General features: G+C 55.6%; 7 protein-coding genes across 7 annotated transcripts; 3 read left to right on the top strand and 4 right to left on the bottom strand.

Moving 5' to 3' along the window:
• Window positions 1-252: 252 nt before the first annotated feature.
• Window positions 253-2,871, bottom strand: BO80DRAFT_423660 (protein kinase COQ8). Its single transcript, XM_025719103.1, has 3 exons — window positions 2,008-2,871; window positions 1,670-1,952; window positions 253-1,615 (listed from the first exon to the last, which is right to left on the bottom strand). Exons 1-3 carry the CDS (start codon window positions 2,800-2,802, stop codon window positions 507-509), a joined length of 2,187 nt encoding a protein of 728 aa, XP_025577083.1. The 5' UTR covers window positions 2,803-2,871; the 3' UTR covers window positions 253-506.
• Window positions 2,872-3,071: 200 nt separating this feature from the next.
• On the top strand, window positions 3,072-4,060 carry BO80DRAFT_351699 (urease accessory protein UreF; the record flags this gene model as incomplete). The annotated part of the gene is made up of 2 exons (XM_025715592.1): window positions 3,072-3,210; window positions 3,294-4,060. 2 exons carry the CDS (start codon window positions 3,072-3,074, stop codon window positions 4,058-4,060), a joined length of 906 nt encoding a protein of 301 aa, XP_025577082.1.
• A 573-nt stretch (window positions 4,061-4,633) lies between these two features.
• BO80DRAFT_351399 (E3 ubiquitin-protein ligase BRE1) lies at window positions 4,634-7,172 on the bottom strand (the record flags this gene model as incomplete). The annotated part of the gene is made up of 6 exons (XM_025715582.1): window positions 4,634-4,807; window positions 4,872-5,942; window positions 5,999-6,546; window positions 6,607-6,658; window positions 6,715-6,858; window positions 6,984-7,172. 6 exons carry the CDS (start codon window positions 7,170-7,172, stop codon window positions 4,634-4,636), a joined length of 2,178 nt encoding a protein of 725 aa, XP_025577081.1.
• Window positions 7,173-7,480: 308 nt separating this feature from the next.
• Window positions 7,481-9,715, top strand: BO80DRAFT_423658 (transcription factor TFIIIB subunit BDP1). The gene is made up of 2 exons (XM_025719102.1): window positions 7,481-7,633; window positions 7,719-9,715. The coding sequence occupies exons 1-2, from the start codon at window positions 7,606-7,608 to the stop codon at window positions 9,413-9,415; spliced, it is 1,725 nt and encodes a 574-aa protein (XP_025577080.1). The 5' UTR covers window positions 7,481-7,605; the 3' UTR covers window positions 9,416-9,715.
• Window positions 9,556-11,136, bottom strand: BO80DRAFT_423657 (DUF1183 domain protein). The gene has a single exon (XM_025719101.1). It carries the CDS (start codon window positions 10,662-10,664, stop codon window positions 9,756-9,758), a length of 909 nt encoding a protein of 302 aa, XP_025577079.1. The 5' UTR covers window positions 10,665-11,136; the 3' UTR covers window positions 9,556-9,755.
• Window positions 11,034-12,791, top strand: mmm1 (ERMES complex subunit MMM1). Its single transcript, XM_025719100.1, has 3 exons — window positions 11,034-11,146; window positions 11,201-11,231; window positions 11,284-12,791. Exons 1-3 carry the CDS (start codon window positions 11,131-11,133, stop codon window positions 12,680-12,682), a joined length of 1,446 nt encoding a protein of 481 aa, XP_025577078.1. The 5' UTR covers window positions 11,034-11,130; the 3' UTR covers window positions 12,683-12,791.
• Window positions 12,780-13,629, bottom strand: BO80DRAFT_463468 (acireductone dioxygenase (Ni2+-requiring); the record flags this gene model as incomplete). The annotated part of the gene is made up of 3 exons (XM_025722597.1): window positions 12,780-13,048; window positions 13,132-13,503; window positions 13,600-13,629. 3 exons carry the CDS (start codon window positions 13,627-13,629, stop codon window positions 12,914-12,916), a joined length of 537 nt encoding a protein of 178 aa, XP_025577077.1. The 3' UTR covers window positions 12,780-12,913.
• Between the last annotated feature and the right edge of the window lie 217 nt (window positions 13,630-13,846).

The following is a 13,846-nucleotide window of genomic DNA, read 5'->3' as shown; positions in this document are numbered from 1 at the left end:
GACTCCTCATCCTCATCGGCGCTCTTCCCTCGGGATGATGCCTTCTGCTCTATATGCAAAGAGCAACTACACAATGAGATGACGCAGTGACGATGACGACTTAAAGATACAAGAGAACCAGCCTCATGCATGCAGTCCAACTGCTACTCTCACGGTGCCTACGAACCGAGACATGAACATAGGCGCAGGCTATTCGCCGTCTGCTCGAGTATCAGTTACTCAACTCTTACAGTCACCCGTCCATACCATACCCTATATCATATCATGACATATCACGTACCATACAGCCCAGCCTGTATCATACATCCACCCACAAACGATACCATTCAATACAACCTACCCACTGCACAATTCTTGTAACTATTGATCTCTACATACAATCTAGCCTAATATACATACCCCAGACCCAAAACAAGAGAGGAGACATGTATCCTTCCCCATCCCATCTAACAATAACCCCATATAATAATAATAATACACACAGACAAACCCCTAGTAACACCACCCTAAGTCTGCCTCTCAATCGTCCCCGCAACCTCCGCCCTCCGAATCGCATCCCGAAACAACTCCTTACACGGGACCCGACTGCCCAATCGCGCGCACAACAAGAACGCACCGCTCAGCTTGCGATGCAGACTATACGTCTCTTCCGGCGGGGGGGTCAATCGTTCGCGAATCATGACGGGAATCAGACCACGGACGCGATCCGTGATAGTCTGATTCCGAAAGTCGTACACATCCGGCGACGACTCCATGAAGGGTTCCGCGATGGTCGTGACGGACGTGACGTGGGCGTCGACCATGGCGGGGGATTCATGGCCGGTGAGATAGCCGAGGTCTCGGGAAAGGGCGGCGCAGCGGTCGCGGTCGTTGCGGGCGGCGGCGATGAGGGTATGGATGTAGGTGGTGATGAAGGTCTGGGGGTATTCGCGGGAGGCGCCGAAGTCGAGGAGTTCGAGACGGTTGGTGGAGGGGTTGTAGAGGAAGTTAGTCCAGTTGGGGTCGGTTTGCATGTATTTGAATTCGGTGATTTCGCGGAGACAGAGACGCATGATTTGGGTGCCGATCCAGTCGCGTTGGGCTTGGGTGATGTTGTGGATTTTGGTGACGGCTTTGCCGGCGAGGCGTTCCATGGTGAGGACTTGTTTGCCCGAGGCTTCGGGGATGATGGCGGGGACGAGGAAGACGGGGTCGTCGGCGAGGAGGTGGCGGAAGTGGGTGGCGGATTGGGCTTCGCGGAGGTAGTCGCATTCCCAGGCGAGTTCGGTGCGGGCGTTGGCGATGGTCTTGTCGAGGTAGAGGCCGCGGGGGAGGATGCGGGATGCGGTGAGGAGGATGGAGAGGTTGTTGAGGTCGGAGTCGATGGAATCGGCGACGCCGGGGTATTGGATTTTGATGGCGACGGGCTGGCCGGTCTTCTTCAGCACGGCGCTGTGGACTTGGCCGATGGAGGCGGCGGCCATGGGAATCTCGTCGAAGGAGGAGAACAAATCCCGCCAGTTGGGGCCGAGGTTGTCAATCAGGACTTTGTCGCGTTGGGAGGCGGGCATGTAGTCGGCGCGGTCTTGCACTCGCTGTAGGACCTGGTGGATGGAGTCGGGGAGCATTTTGGTGTCTGGAGGAGTCAGAGGGCATCGGGGGAGGGTGAGTGGTTGGTTGCGGTACGCACCTTGGATGCTCAGCATCTGGCCCAGCTTGAGGGCCGCTCCGCGCATCTTGGAGAGTTTGGCGACGAGTCGTTCCATGTTTCCGGCGCTGAACATGAGGGACCCGGTGCTCTCGGTTTGGCTGCCTGTAGCTCTGCGCAGACTCTCGCCAACGGCGCCAAATGCCATGGAGGTGGCCAGTCCACCGTACTGCCATAACCGTCCGAGACGGGAAGATGGGACGCGCGATTCCATCATTGTGTAGATGTCCTCCTGCTTCAAGGCGGCAGCGGTTTCTGGCTCCGCCTGCTTTGTAGTCAGATATAGATCTCCCAGCTGGCTAACTGCGGTGTTCACTTACCGTGGAAACCAGGTCATCCACGGCCTGGGCCTCTTCTGCCGATAGGTTTTCCTTCTCGATGGGCTGGAGGGGCTTGACGTCAGAAGGCATCGAAGTCCGTCCCTTGTATCTCAGATCCGCCGCAGCTTGCCGAGACAGCATCTTCGCAACCTTCGGGCTGTGGAAGAGCTCCTTCATCATATCGTCCGAGATCTCCTCCGGTTGTTCTGCGGGCTGGTTTGACGACGCAGATTCCTCGGCACTCACGGGAGAGTGGAACACATCCGCATTGATATCGCTGTCGATGCCCGTTTGCGTGTCGCTTGACGTCTTGGGGAGCTTAACCCTAGGTAGGCCGGACAACCCGGGGGTGGTCTCCTTGGAGGGCTGATAGAACACATCCTGCTGTTGGCTAACGTCCAATGGGCTAGCCCCGTAGCCGGTGTGTCCTGCCGCAGACGACGGGATCTGAAATTCCGCCTGCCGTTGTGCTTTCCTGGCCTCATCCGGGGTGAGATTGGTGGCGCGCGACTCGGTACTCGGCGGAGGGTGGCTCGGTGCTCGGGATGCCGACGGTGGTGGTGGTGGTGGTGGTGGTGGTGGTGCTGATTCGGGCTCGTTGAACCGCTTTGCTAAGGCTGCAGCGGCTTGTGCGGTAAGGCACAGACCCTCTGCCTGGCCCTTGATGCCCTTGGTGAGGGTCGAAGTCCTGGTAAACAGATCGAGCTGGCGCTGCCGCACCTCCAGGTGCTTCACAGCGACGGACTTGGCGACATTGAACAATTGGATGGCGTCCAACAGACGCTTGCCCGACATATTTGGAAAATTCGTAGAGGAAGCCGGACTGGTCTCCGATCTACCTTCTTCGCATGATTTGAGGATGACTGTTGCGAGAGCGCGAGACCGTCGGAGCGTCTCGTGCCTCGAAAAGACCCGCCGGTTTTCTGCCGGGTGGCACCGCTCTCCGGGCAGGACCGGAGATTGATAAGGAAAGCCGGCCGGAGAAATCCATCTTTTTGGACTTCCCGCGGGCCTCCCTTCTTTACCATCGCCATGAACCGGGCTCCTGAACGTGGCAAGGGCAAATGACGGTGAAGACGAACGTCCAGGATATAGAGCAAGAGATCGCAGATCTCGAGGACCGTTTGCGCAATGCTCGCACTCGTCTAGCAGTGGCCTCCGCGTCGCAAAATGGCGGGGATCCCTATCTGCCGTTACCGGAGGGTGCGTGAGCCCCCCCGGATTCCTTGGTCGGGACCTCTTCTTTCCCCCTCTACGCATGCTGATCGGTTGAATCTACATACTAGATACCGCGGGTATAGTGCCTACCCATGCGCTCCTCCTTCTCTCGGATTCAGCCCTGCCATTGGGTTCTTTCGCATACTCCAGCGGCCTGGAGTCATATCTGGCGCACAACAAACCCCTTCCTCGCTCGGTGACCCCGATTGCGTCCTTCCATCGCTTCCTGAAGCTCTCAATTGCTTCGCTGGCCAGCACCTCGCTGCCATACGTTCTAGCTGGGTACCGGCGCCCAGTGGATTTGGAGTCACTGGACAATGATCTCGACGCCTCAACGCCCTGCATAGTCGCCCAGCGGGCGAGTCTCGCGCAAGGGCGGGCATTGCTCGGGGTTTGGGAACGCGCGTTCCGGGGAACATATACGTCCAGCCCATCCACGGCTGGCCCAACTGCTGCAAAGGCAGTGAAGATGATTGAGGCATTTTCGGACGCTCTCAAGTCCTCGGTGGATACGGACGAACTAGGGCCCAAGGGTCACTTGGCGCCATTGTGGGGGGTGGTGTGTCTGGCGATGGGAATGGATGCGCGCCAGACTGCCTATGTCTTTATGTTGAACCATGCGAAGGCCGTCCTCAGTGCTGCAGTCCGTGCGTCCGTCATGGGCCCGTATCAGGCCCAAAACATCCTGGCCAGTAAGAACCTGCAAACCATGATCACTCAACGGATAGACCGGGAGTGGGACACTCCTATCGAGGATGCAGGACAGATCGTACCTCCGCTGGATCTTTGGGTTGGACGACATGAACTCTTATATAGCAGAATCTTCAATTCATAACACGTTGAGCACCACGGTGGACTGGTTCGACTCCCTTAGTAAAGGTGGGATTCCTCCATGAATATTGCTGCATTCATCATGTTTCTCTCAGCCGTGACTTCCTAGTTAATCCTACATCTCACACCGTATTGTCCCACCCAGATGCCACTCGAACACTGACATGGGTATCCAAAACAACTCCTCTGGGCCGGAGGGTTGAAACAAGTCAAAGAGAAAGAAAAAAAGGGATGGGGGATAAAAAGGAGATTATAAAGAAAAAAAAAGAGCAAGAAAAGAAACCGGCAACCCGAAGACCAACAACCCGGCCACTATGCAAAGACAATATCTGATGAAAAGGAACAGATTTAGATCGAACGCCGGCCCTCTGAGATCCTATCCTGCTAAACCACAGTAAACACCGCACCAGGAGCATTTTTCCATGATGATGGAACGAAATGGGTAACAGAAAACGAAGAGGTAATAAAGTCAAGTAGGTGAGGGTAATGGGGGGGGGCGAGAAGGCAAGAATCGGAAGAGAAGGAGACTATGGTACACGAGATGGGTGGTGTTGAACCCAGATGGCGTTCGGACACATCACAGGGTGATATGCATGTAATCGTTGTTTCCGAAAGATTTGTTGCAGTTGGGACACTTCCGGGATCGAGAAGTGAGGCGCTCTTCCACGCATTCTTTGCAGAACACATGGCCGCAAGTCTTGATCGCCGTGTTCTTGAAATTCCGACGACAAACCGTGCAAAGTGCGAGAGTCTGCAGGCCCTGTTAGCGATAATGATCTGGATGGGCAAGTCACCAGCAACAATAGAACGCTTACCCTTAACATTTCGTATTCAGAAGACGAGTTTCCGAGACTCTTGTTTTTCCAGTTTTCCAAGCTCTTCTTGGTATCGGCAAGTGTGGCCTTCAAGCCCTCCACCTCCGTTTCCGCTTGACGACACGCACTCGAGGCACTGGCCAACGTCGAATCCTTGGAAGTTGACAACGCCTTGAGTTCGGCCACTTGCCGATTCAAGCCCTCGATCGTGATATTCTTCTCCGTCACTTGTTGTTGGGCGGCGTAATTCTTGCTCATCATCGAGTTTAATGCTTCCTTGGTCTCGCTGACTTGTTTTTCCATATTCGCGAGGAGAGAACGGGTGGCGGCCTCGGATTCCTTCAGCTGCGATACGATGTCCGAAGTCTTGGAATTCTGCATGCGCAGCGTGCGAACCTCCAATTCTCGGGCCTCCTTGCTTTTCATGGCAGCAAAATACTTCTGGTCGGCCTTGGATTTCTCGGCAATAAGTCGGGCAACCTTCTCTTCCAAAGCACTGAAATCGGTGACTTTCTGCGACGCCAAGGACGAGTATTTCTTGCAGGCGATTTGCATCGATGCGAGTTCGGTGTTGAGCATCGAATACTGACGCTCCAGGTTACTGAACTTGGTACGCAACTCGTCGGTCGAGATCTCATCGGCACTTTTGGACGAAACGCCATTCCCAACCTCCATGCGCAACCTCTCCACCTCCGATTCCAGAGCCGCAATCCGAGCCTGCCCAGCATCTGCAAGTTCTTGCACCTTGGCAGCCGCAGTCTTTTCCTGTTCCTGCGCTGCCTTGCGAATTTGCTGGTCCGCCAAAAGTTCGTCGCGTGCGTTGCGTATCCGTGCTAGATCCGTTTCTGCTCGCATCAATTGCGCCTCCTTCTCGGCGATCGCATTCTGTGTCTCCTCATCGACCTGATTGCGGTATGCCGTTCGTTCCGATCGGAATTTCGCCGCCTCTTCGCGTAATTGCACATTGGTTGCTTCCAGGTGATTGATTCGAGTAACAACATCATCGTACTGGGATTTCAATTGCTTGAACAAGTCCGTATGCGCGTAGTCATCGTCAGTCAGTCGTGAATGCTGTAAAACCACGTTAGCGCTGGATCAGTCTGGGTAGTCAAGCAGAGCGGGTGAACCTTTATATTTAGTTCGGTTATTTGACTCAGTAATTTGGCATTTTCGCTCTCCAGTTTCTGCAGCTGCTCCTTCTGCTTTTCCGACACGGCCACAAGCTTGTTGTGTGCCTCCTCCAATGCAGGGCTCCGCTCACCGCTAGGAGTCGCACCGTTGGAAGCAGCCACTTCTTCTCGAGGTCCCGACGCACTGTCGCCACCAGGGCGCTGTGCACCTAAGATATACTGCTTCTCTAGTTTGGCAACAGTCAAGCTCCGTGCACGATCGAGCTTCTTCTCAGCTACCATGTACCGCAAGGAGGCTTCTTCTAGGCTTTCTTCCAGTTGCTGTTTTTCAGACAGGGCTTTCTCTAATTCAACGATGGTGGCTTTCTCCTGGGCCAGCGCCTTGGCGAGCTGGCTCTGTAAATCCGAAAGATCAGGTGAAGCCTTGGAGGGTTGGGACTTCAGGCTGGAAATAACTTGGCGGATGTCCTCGGAACGGGACTTGAGGTGCTTTTCGAAAGCAGTGGCATCCTCAAAGAGCAGACTGCTTTCGAAGGCCGGGCGTTCTGGGAAAGTTCTTTAGCGAAGTTCCAGGCAAACCATCCGCCGGTAGGAGGGGGACCCACCCTTGGCATCCTCTTCGGCAGCGCCCAGGAGCAATTTGACCTCGTCGACCAACTTTCGACTCGTCAGACGTTCTGCACGGGATGAGCAAAATACAACGATCTACTCACTTGCTTGTACCAGGTATCGATAATACGAAGGTGGTCATTGTGGTAGGCGGTGGCCTTGGACGTTTCCTTCAGCTTGGCCTCGAGTGACACTTTCTCGCGCTTGTACTCCTGCATCTGGCGCCATATTGCGTCTTTCTGGAATCGCTGCGACGAACAGACGTCAGTATGTCCCCTGGAGGCTAGCGGTGCAGTCGACGTGGCGTTCCAAGTACTGTCTAGGGGAACCCTTGGGATAAGTTGGCACCCACGTGGGCTGGTCGGGGACTTACCTCCAGGTCGTCTTTCCAAGGCATATCAGCGTCAGGGTGCGGCTTGCTGCCACCATTGACCGAAGTCGCTTGCTTCTTCAATGGTGGAGCCGAATCATTGTGATCATAGGCAGCGGCTCTCTTCCGGTCTTCCATCATGACAAAACCGGAATCGGAAGATGCGACGGGGGATGCTTCGGCGGCCGGCATCAGTGGCTAAAGAGGCATACGTCAGAAGAGGCCGTCACCACTGAGCAGCAACGGGCCGAGAGCAGGGTCCGTGACAATATCCGACCGTAAAAGACGTGACGGGGGAGAGTGGTGGTTGGCGGGAAGGGGGGAGAAAGAGCTGAAGAGGGGGATGGAGGATGGGTTGAGATAAGCAAGACTTAAGGGAAGCCAGGAGGATTTTCGGCCTGGCAGTTAGCGTCCCTTAGCGCCTCCCACGTGACCGCATCCACTTTCCCCAGGAGTTCAGGTTCAGGTTCAGCTCTGCCGCCCGCATCTAGACTTTTTGCCTGTCTTTCACCTGTCCTCCTCCATCCATCCATTGTCTGCCTGCTGCTCCCTCCCCTCCATCGGTGCTTCCACCATCACCTCCCCCCTTCCTCATTCGCCATCCTAGCTATGACCGGCATGCAGCATGAAGTCCTTTTCGAGTTCGGTCATTAGTGAGTTTTATCTCTCGGTTCTTACCTGAGTTCTGTCGCTCGGCTCCTACCTGAGACCCCGCTGCTAATCACGCGTCATCTGCAGATAAATCGGGCAAGAAGTTTGCCCCTAAGGCGCCTGCCCGTCGCCCTCCAGCTCCCGCACCCCCGAGGAGGCCCAGTGTCGCCTCACAGCCATCTGCTTCTCAAACTCCCCAGCCCCCGACCGAGACGGCAACCCCCGAACCCGGTCCTCCTGCGTCCGCAACTCAACCCTCCGCTCCCACTGAGTCCACAGTCCCAGACGAGCCGGCAATTTCCCCCAAGGACAATGCTGTGGTAGCTCCGTCTGCGACAGCCATTCCAATTCCTCGTCCCAAGCGGAAAGCTTCGGTCTCTGCAGTCTCTCCTGGGACCATAGAACAGATCTCGACCCCGCCTCAACCTACCCCGCCCACTGCGCCCGAAACTCAAGTCGAGCAGGCACATGCTGCTGCAACAGATGCCGACGCATCTGCGTCTCTAATTCAAGCGCCTCGCGCTGCTAACGATGCAACAGTGATTCGTCCATCCAAGCGTCCCAAGACCACCAGAGAATCTATCACCGTCCCCAATGATGCCGCTCCCGCTCTCCCCGCTGCCCCGACTACCGCAACTACGCGCACTACGGAGCCCGTGCCGATAGACGCCAATCCCCAGCTCGTTACTCCTCCGGCTACGCAGGCAGCACTCACTGATAGCGAAGGGACCACAGAAAGTCGGGCTAGAGCTGAATCGCAAACCACAACCACCGAGCAGGCGCGAAAGCCGACAAAGACGCGGAGGAGGTCGGTAAAGGATGTCAATGGCGAAAGTACGGCAAAGAAGAAGGAAAGGAAGCCTCGGACACGCAAGAAGCGCGAGCCCACCCCCGAAGGTGCCGAAAGTGTAGAGATCGCCCCCGCAATTGTCAAAATGTCGGAGCTATGCAAGGATATGCGAACGGGAAAGATGTCCAGGCGGGAGACCGAGCTGCGCAACATGGAACAGGCCGAGCTGGAGCGCAAGCAAAAGGCGCAACAAGAAGGCGATACAGAAGCACCGGTCAAGGAAAATGGAAATGACGCATCGCCGGCAGGGAATTTAAACGACACCGCGGACGACAAGGCCCAGGCCGGACCAGCCGGACCAGTGATGAGGATCGTGAACGGAGAAATCGTGCTCGATACTGCTTCGTTGCAGGTGGATCGCCACGCCGATGCGGCGAGGAACGCCGGGGAACTGGAGGATGTGGTTGAAAACTCGCTTACTCGGAAGATCAATCAGGCTACATACGGAAAACGCTCCAAGACGGAGTCCTGGGACGAGGAAATGACGGATCTTTTCTATCGGGGCTTGCGCATGTTTGGCACGGATTTCATGATGATCAGCAAATTATTCCCGGGCCGCTCCAGACGGCAGATCAAGCTGAAGTTTAACAATGAAGAACGTCGTGACCCCATGCGTATCAAGGACACGCTTCTGGGCCCGCGCGAGACGATTGACATCACCACCTACTCGGAGATGACCAACACAGTCTACGACGATCCCCGGCTGATCCAGCAAGAACTGGATGAGGAAAAGAAGCGGATTGAGGCGCAACATGCGAAGGAAAAGGAGGCACAGGAAGAGATGCTTCGCAACCCGGATGGGGCGGATGGTGCCAACGCCAATCAGGGCGGTGATGTACCCGCCAGGGTGAAGCGGAACAACAGAAGGCAAGCCATGAAAGCCATGGCCGGAGGAACTGAAGAGGTTTTGGGCACAATTGACGATATTCCTTGAGTATACAGGATTGACATGTCCTTTTACGGCCGATTTCAATGCCATGCAGGGGTACAGGCGTTTTTGGCGTTCCGTCCAGACCAGTGATACTGGCTGGCGCAGGAGTTCAGTTGGATCTCTGTTCGTCTTTGTTTTACCCTAGTGATGATGATGATAATGTTGTTGTCCCCTCTGCGTGTTGCATATGCAGCAAGCATGTCTGCAGGGGATGTGAGACGCTTGATCTTACTACATGTACCTTAGTTCTCGACCTGACCAGCGAAAAGAACGAAGGCCTTAATAACCAAGTCAATTTGGAGGAGCAAGTGCCATGCCTACATAACACTGCTTTTCCCGGGCATTACCTGCGCCTGGTTGAACCAAACCCGGTGCTTGTGGTAGTGCTCGATAATCCCGAGCTACCTTCACCGGAGTCATCGTATCTTCTAGACGACTGATACCGAGACGATGTCCATGACGAACCCGAGCGGTTGCGGTTGCTTCTCCTCCCCATCTCATAGCCTGCCGCGGCACCACCCAAAGCACCCGTCCAGAACCCAGGTCTCCAACCCGACCCAGACGTACGAGGATCCGAAGAACTATAATAGGGAGGCGGCGAGCTGCTATACGGAGGCGGAGGCCTAGGAGGACCACCACCGCCGTCGCCTCCGCCGCCGCCATAACCACCAGCATTAGCCCCTTCGCCTTGCTGACGTCCAAAACAGATATCCAGCATTCCCATCACAATGGCCCCACAAACCAGCACCATGATGCCCCAGAAAATAAAGGTAGCCACGGGGCCCAGCTCCCCGCTGGAACCACTCGTGTCGCGTCCGAACTTCTCCTCTCCCAGCTCGGTCAGTAGCAATCGATACTCGACACCACAGCTGCCCTTTAACACCCAGTTATCGTCTGCGTTTCGGTAGCCCTCGCACACGACGTCCGTTGATCCGAGCTTGAATTCTTGGGGGAGCTCCGCGGTGCAGGTCCATTGGATGTCTTCTTCGTCGTAGCCGTAGCCTTCGTTTGTGCAGCGCATGGTGTCGATCGTGTACATGTTGCAGATGCGTTTGGAGGGGCCGGTGCATTTTAATTGGGGGATTGGGGATACGCGTCTGGAGCTGGTGAGACGGCCCCCGTGGAGGGTGAGAGAGTGGACGCGCGAGAGGAGGATGGCATTGTTGCTTGGTGGTTTGGGGGAGCGGTCGGCGAGAACGTGGTTTGAGAGGAGGAGGGTGACGAGGAGCTGTATAATGATGAAAATATGCATCTTTTCAGAGCCTGAGGTAGCCTTTGGTGTGTTAGTGGAGGCTGTAGTGATATGAAATGGGCATGCTGGCGATGAGCAGCAGCGCGTGGGATAAAAGCAACGGTCAGGCGACGTGGTATCTATCCACTGGGTCGGTTTGTAAGCTGGGATTATTTGTGTTAGTCTGTACGGAGTACTATGTAGGCAGTTGCAGTTGCCTGCGACGAGCAAAACCCAACGTGTCCTCCCAGGAACTTGGAAGCGAGGCGAAGTCCATCCATCGGCGGATGACTTTGCATGGGATTCTGGCCAGTCCCGCCGATCGATCGACGGTTAGCGTCGCCGCCGCCGAAACCTCCAGCGACTTTCGCCTGTTCGCTTCGGTTCTTTCGTCATTCTTCAGCTCCCCCATCTTACTCTTCGAATTTTCCAGTGGCAGTGGTGGCCATGGGCGATGGGCAGACGCTGAGGTCTATATCGGCGGACAATGTCTTTTCAACCAAGTGCGATCCGGTTCCTCTGCTGCTGATTGCTGGAAGCTGACGATGACGAACCAGATGAACCGGTGCCCGTTCCGGCTCAATCCTCGTATGGTCTGATTCCCTGCTGGCTCCGATAGATAACTAACGAACTAGTCTAGCCTATCCTTCACCCAAGGTTTCCTGCTTGGGCAGCTGTCGGTGGTGCTGCTGATCGGAGCCTTCATCAAGTTCTTCATTTTCGGCGAAGCACCTCCGCCGCCCTCACGCGGTCTTTCTCACCGCGCCTCGACCCACCGGCGCTCCAATTCGATCTATACCATCAATCCGAACGATGCCAACTCCCGCTCGTTGAGGGAGAAACCGTCGAACTCGAACGTCCTCCGTCCGGTGCCCTCCTCCTCGACGAATACCCGGTCTATCCTCCGCAAGACCTACTACAGCGCCATTCCGACCAATTCCGTCAAGCATGGCAGACATAAGATCCCTCACTCATCGCATCAGCCCGAGTCGCTGGACTGGTTCAATGTGCTGATTGCGCAGACGATTGCTCAGTACAGACAAACTGCGTACTCGTTGAAGGACTCTCCGACGTCATCGATCCTCAGCTCGCTCAATGCGGCACTCAACAACCCGGAGAAGAAACCTTCGTTCATCGACAAGATCAACGTGACGGATATTTCGCTTGGTGAGGAATTTCCCATCTTCAGCAACTGCCGCATCATCGCCGTCGATGACCCCAACTCGGACGGTGGGAGACTCCAAGCATTGATGGACGTCGATCTGAGCGACGACAACCTGTCCATTGCCATCGAGACGTCCTTGCTGCTCAACTACCCCAAGCCGTGCTCGGCGATCCTCCCTGTGGCTCTGTCTGTTTCTGTTGTGCGGTTTTCGGGGACGCTTTGCATCTCTCTTGTTCCCGCGTCCACCCCTCCCCTCCACACCCCGTCTCCATCCCCGTCTCCCCCCACCGCTGATGGGAACTCGCGCGGAAAGACGTCCGGAGACGCCAACCCACCAGCGGCCGATGAGGAGGATAATGGGCTGCCACCGAAGAGCAGTCCCAAGAGTAACGTCGCTTTCTCCTTCCTACCGGACTACCGGCTGGACCTCTCTGTGCGATCCCTCATCGGGTCCCGCAGTAGGCTCCAGGACGTGCCCAAGGTCGCCCAACTCGTAGAAGCTCGTGTCCATGCCTGGTTCGAGGAGCGGGTGGTCGAGCCCCGAGTGCAAGTAGTCGGATTGCCCGACCTCTGGCCTCGAATGGGCCGAACCGGCGTCCGCACCGGCGAAGAATCGGAAACCGGCTCGAATGCGGCCTCTCGAAGTGCCATGTCTGCCGATCTTGGAGACCATCTAGGGGATCGAGAACCCGAAGGACTCCGCTTCCGGGGAGGGCTTACCTCACGACCACAATTCGACAGCGTGTCGCGAACCAGCAGCTACAACGTCGAGACGGGGGATCTGCGCAGTCCCAGTCTGGTCCGGGAGGAGAGTTCGGGAGGACTCAGTGATCAGTTCCAGATGCCTGGGTCTTTGAGCGCGGCAGCTCGCTGAGCACATATCTTTGGCTACATGTAACATAGACGACTACGATCTTTGAAACGTATCCGACCTACATAACGACGGAGTTAGGCAACCATGGGAGTTGAATATTACCTTTGAGCTTCACCAAGGGAACAGATATCGTAATTTCATTCATGGTATAGAACAGTCATCAGCTTACATGCCGCCGACAGCAAGCCTCCATCAAGCACATCGGTCATCATGCCACTCCAACCCCGCCACTCAAACCGCAGCAACAGCAGCCTTACCCAAGCTACCGAGATACGACACACGGTGAGGGTTCCCATCGAGATCAGTACTGCGGTTCAGAGGGGTCCACTTAGGTTCCTCCTGGAACAGACGCATGGCCTTGACATACTATCCCAAGCATCAGCACCTACTCACACCAAACCCTATCTTAAAAAGCAATAAAAAACAAACAAAAAAAAAAAAAAACTTACATTATTCTCATCCGTCGTAAAGCGATGATAAATGCCCGCAGGAAGAATAATCAAATCATCCTTGACCAACTTAATCCGCACCCACTCATCCTCCTGACCCCGGACATCAAAATATCCCTCCCCGTCCCGGATATACCGGATCTCCTCATCCTCATGCAGATGCTCATGGAAAAACATCTTCACCTTCTCCTCGTACACGTCGCCCATGGTCTTGGGAGACACGGTGACCTCATCGCGGTTCTTGTATCCGCGCTCGGCGGCCAGAGCGTCCACGTCCTCGATAGTCGGGCAGTAGCGGTAGAAGACGCCCAGGGAGGCGAGGTAGGTTTCGTCGACGGGACGGCCGTCGTCGTGGGGTTCGCGCTGGTCGCCCTGTTGTTTTGTTAGCCCGGGTGCATGGAGGGGTAGGTAGGCCGTCCGCAGTGCAGCCTTATGGATTGGGAGGGGAAGGGAAGGAATCAAACATACCGGCTTATTATCGTACCAGTAAGCCTTCATATTTTGAACAATATACACACAATCACAACCACCTAAGTAAGTAAGTAATCAAGACAACAAGAAGTAGACAAACTCTCCGTCCAACCCGGCGAATATAAACCAAAGACCAATCCAGCGCGGGGCGAGAAAACCCCCGCCCCGCCATTGGCCGGTCGACAAACCCTTCGGCTCATTTCGTCATTACGTCAGCAAAGCACATCACCTTCCCTCACCGCTT

Source organism: Aspergillus ibericus (genome assembly GCF_003184845.1).
Source record: "Aspergillus ibericus CBS 121593 unplaced genomic scaffold BO80scaffold_12, whole genome shotgun sequence".
Lineage (NCBI taxonomy): Eukaryota > Fungi > Ascomycota > Eurotiomycetes > Eurotiales > Aspergillaceae > Aspergillus > Aspergillus ibericus.
This window is presented reverse-complemented; position numbering and strand designations above follow the sequence as displayed.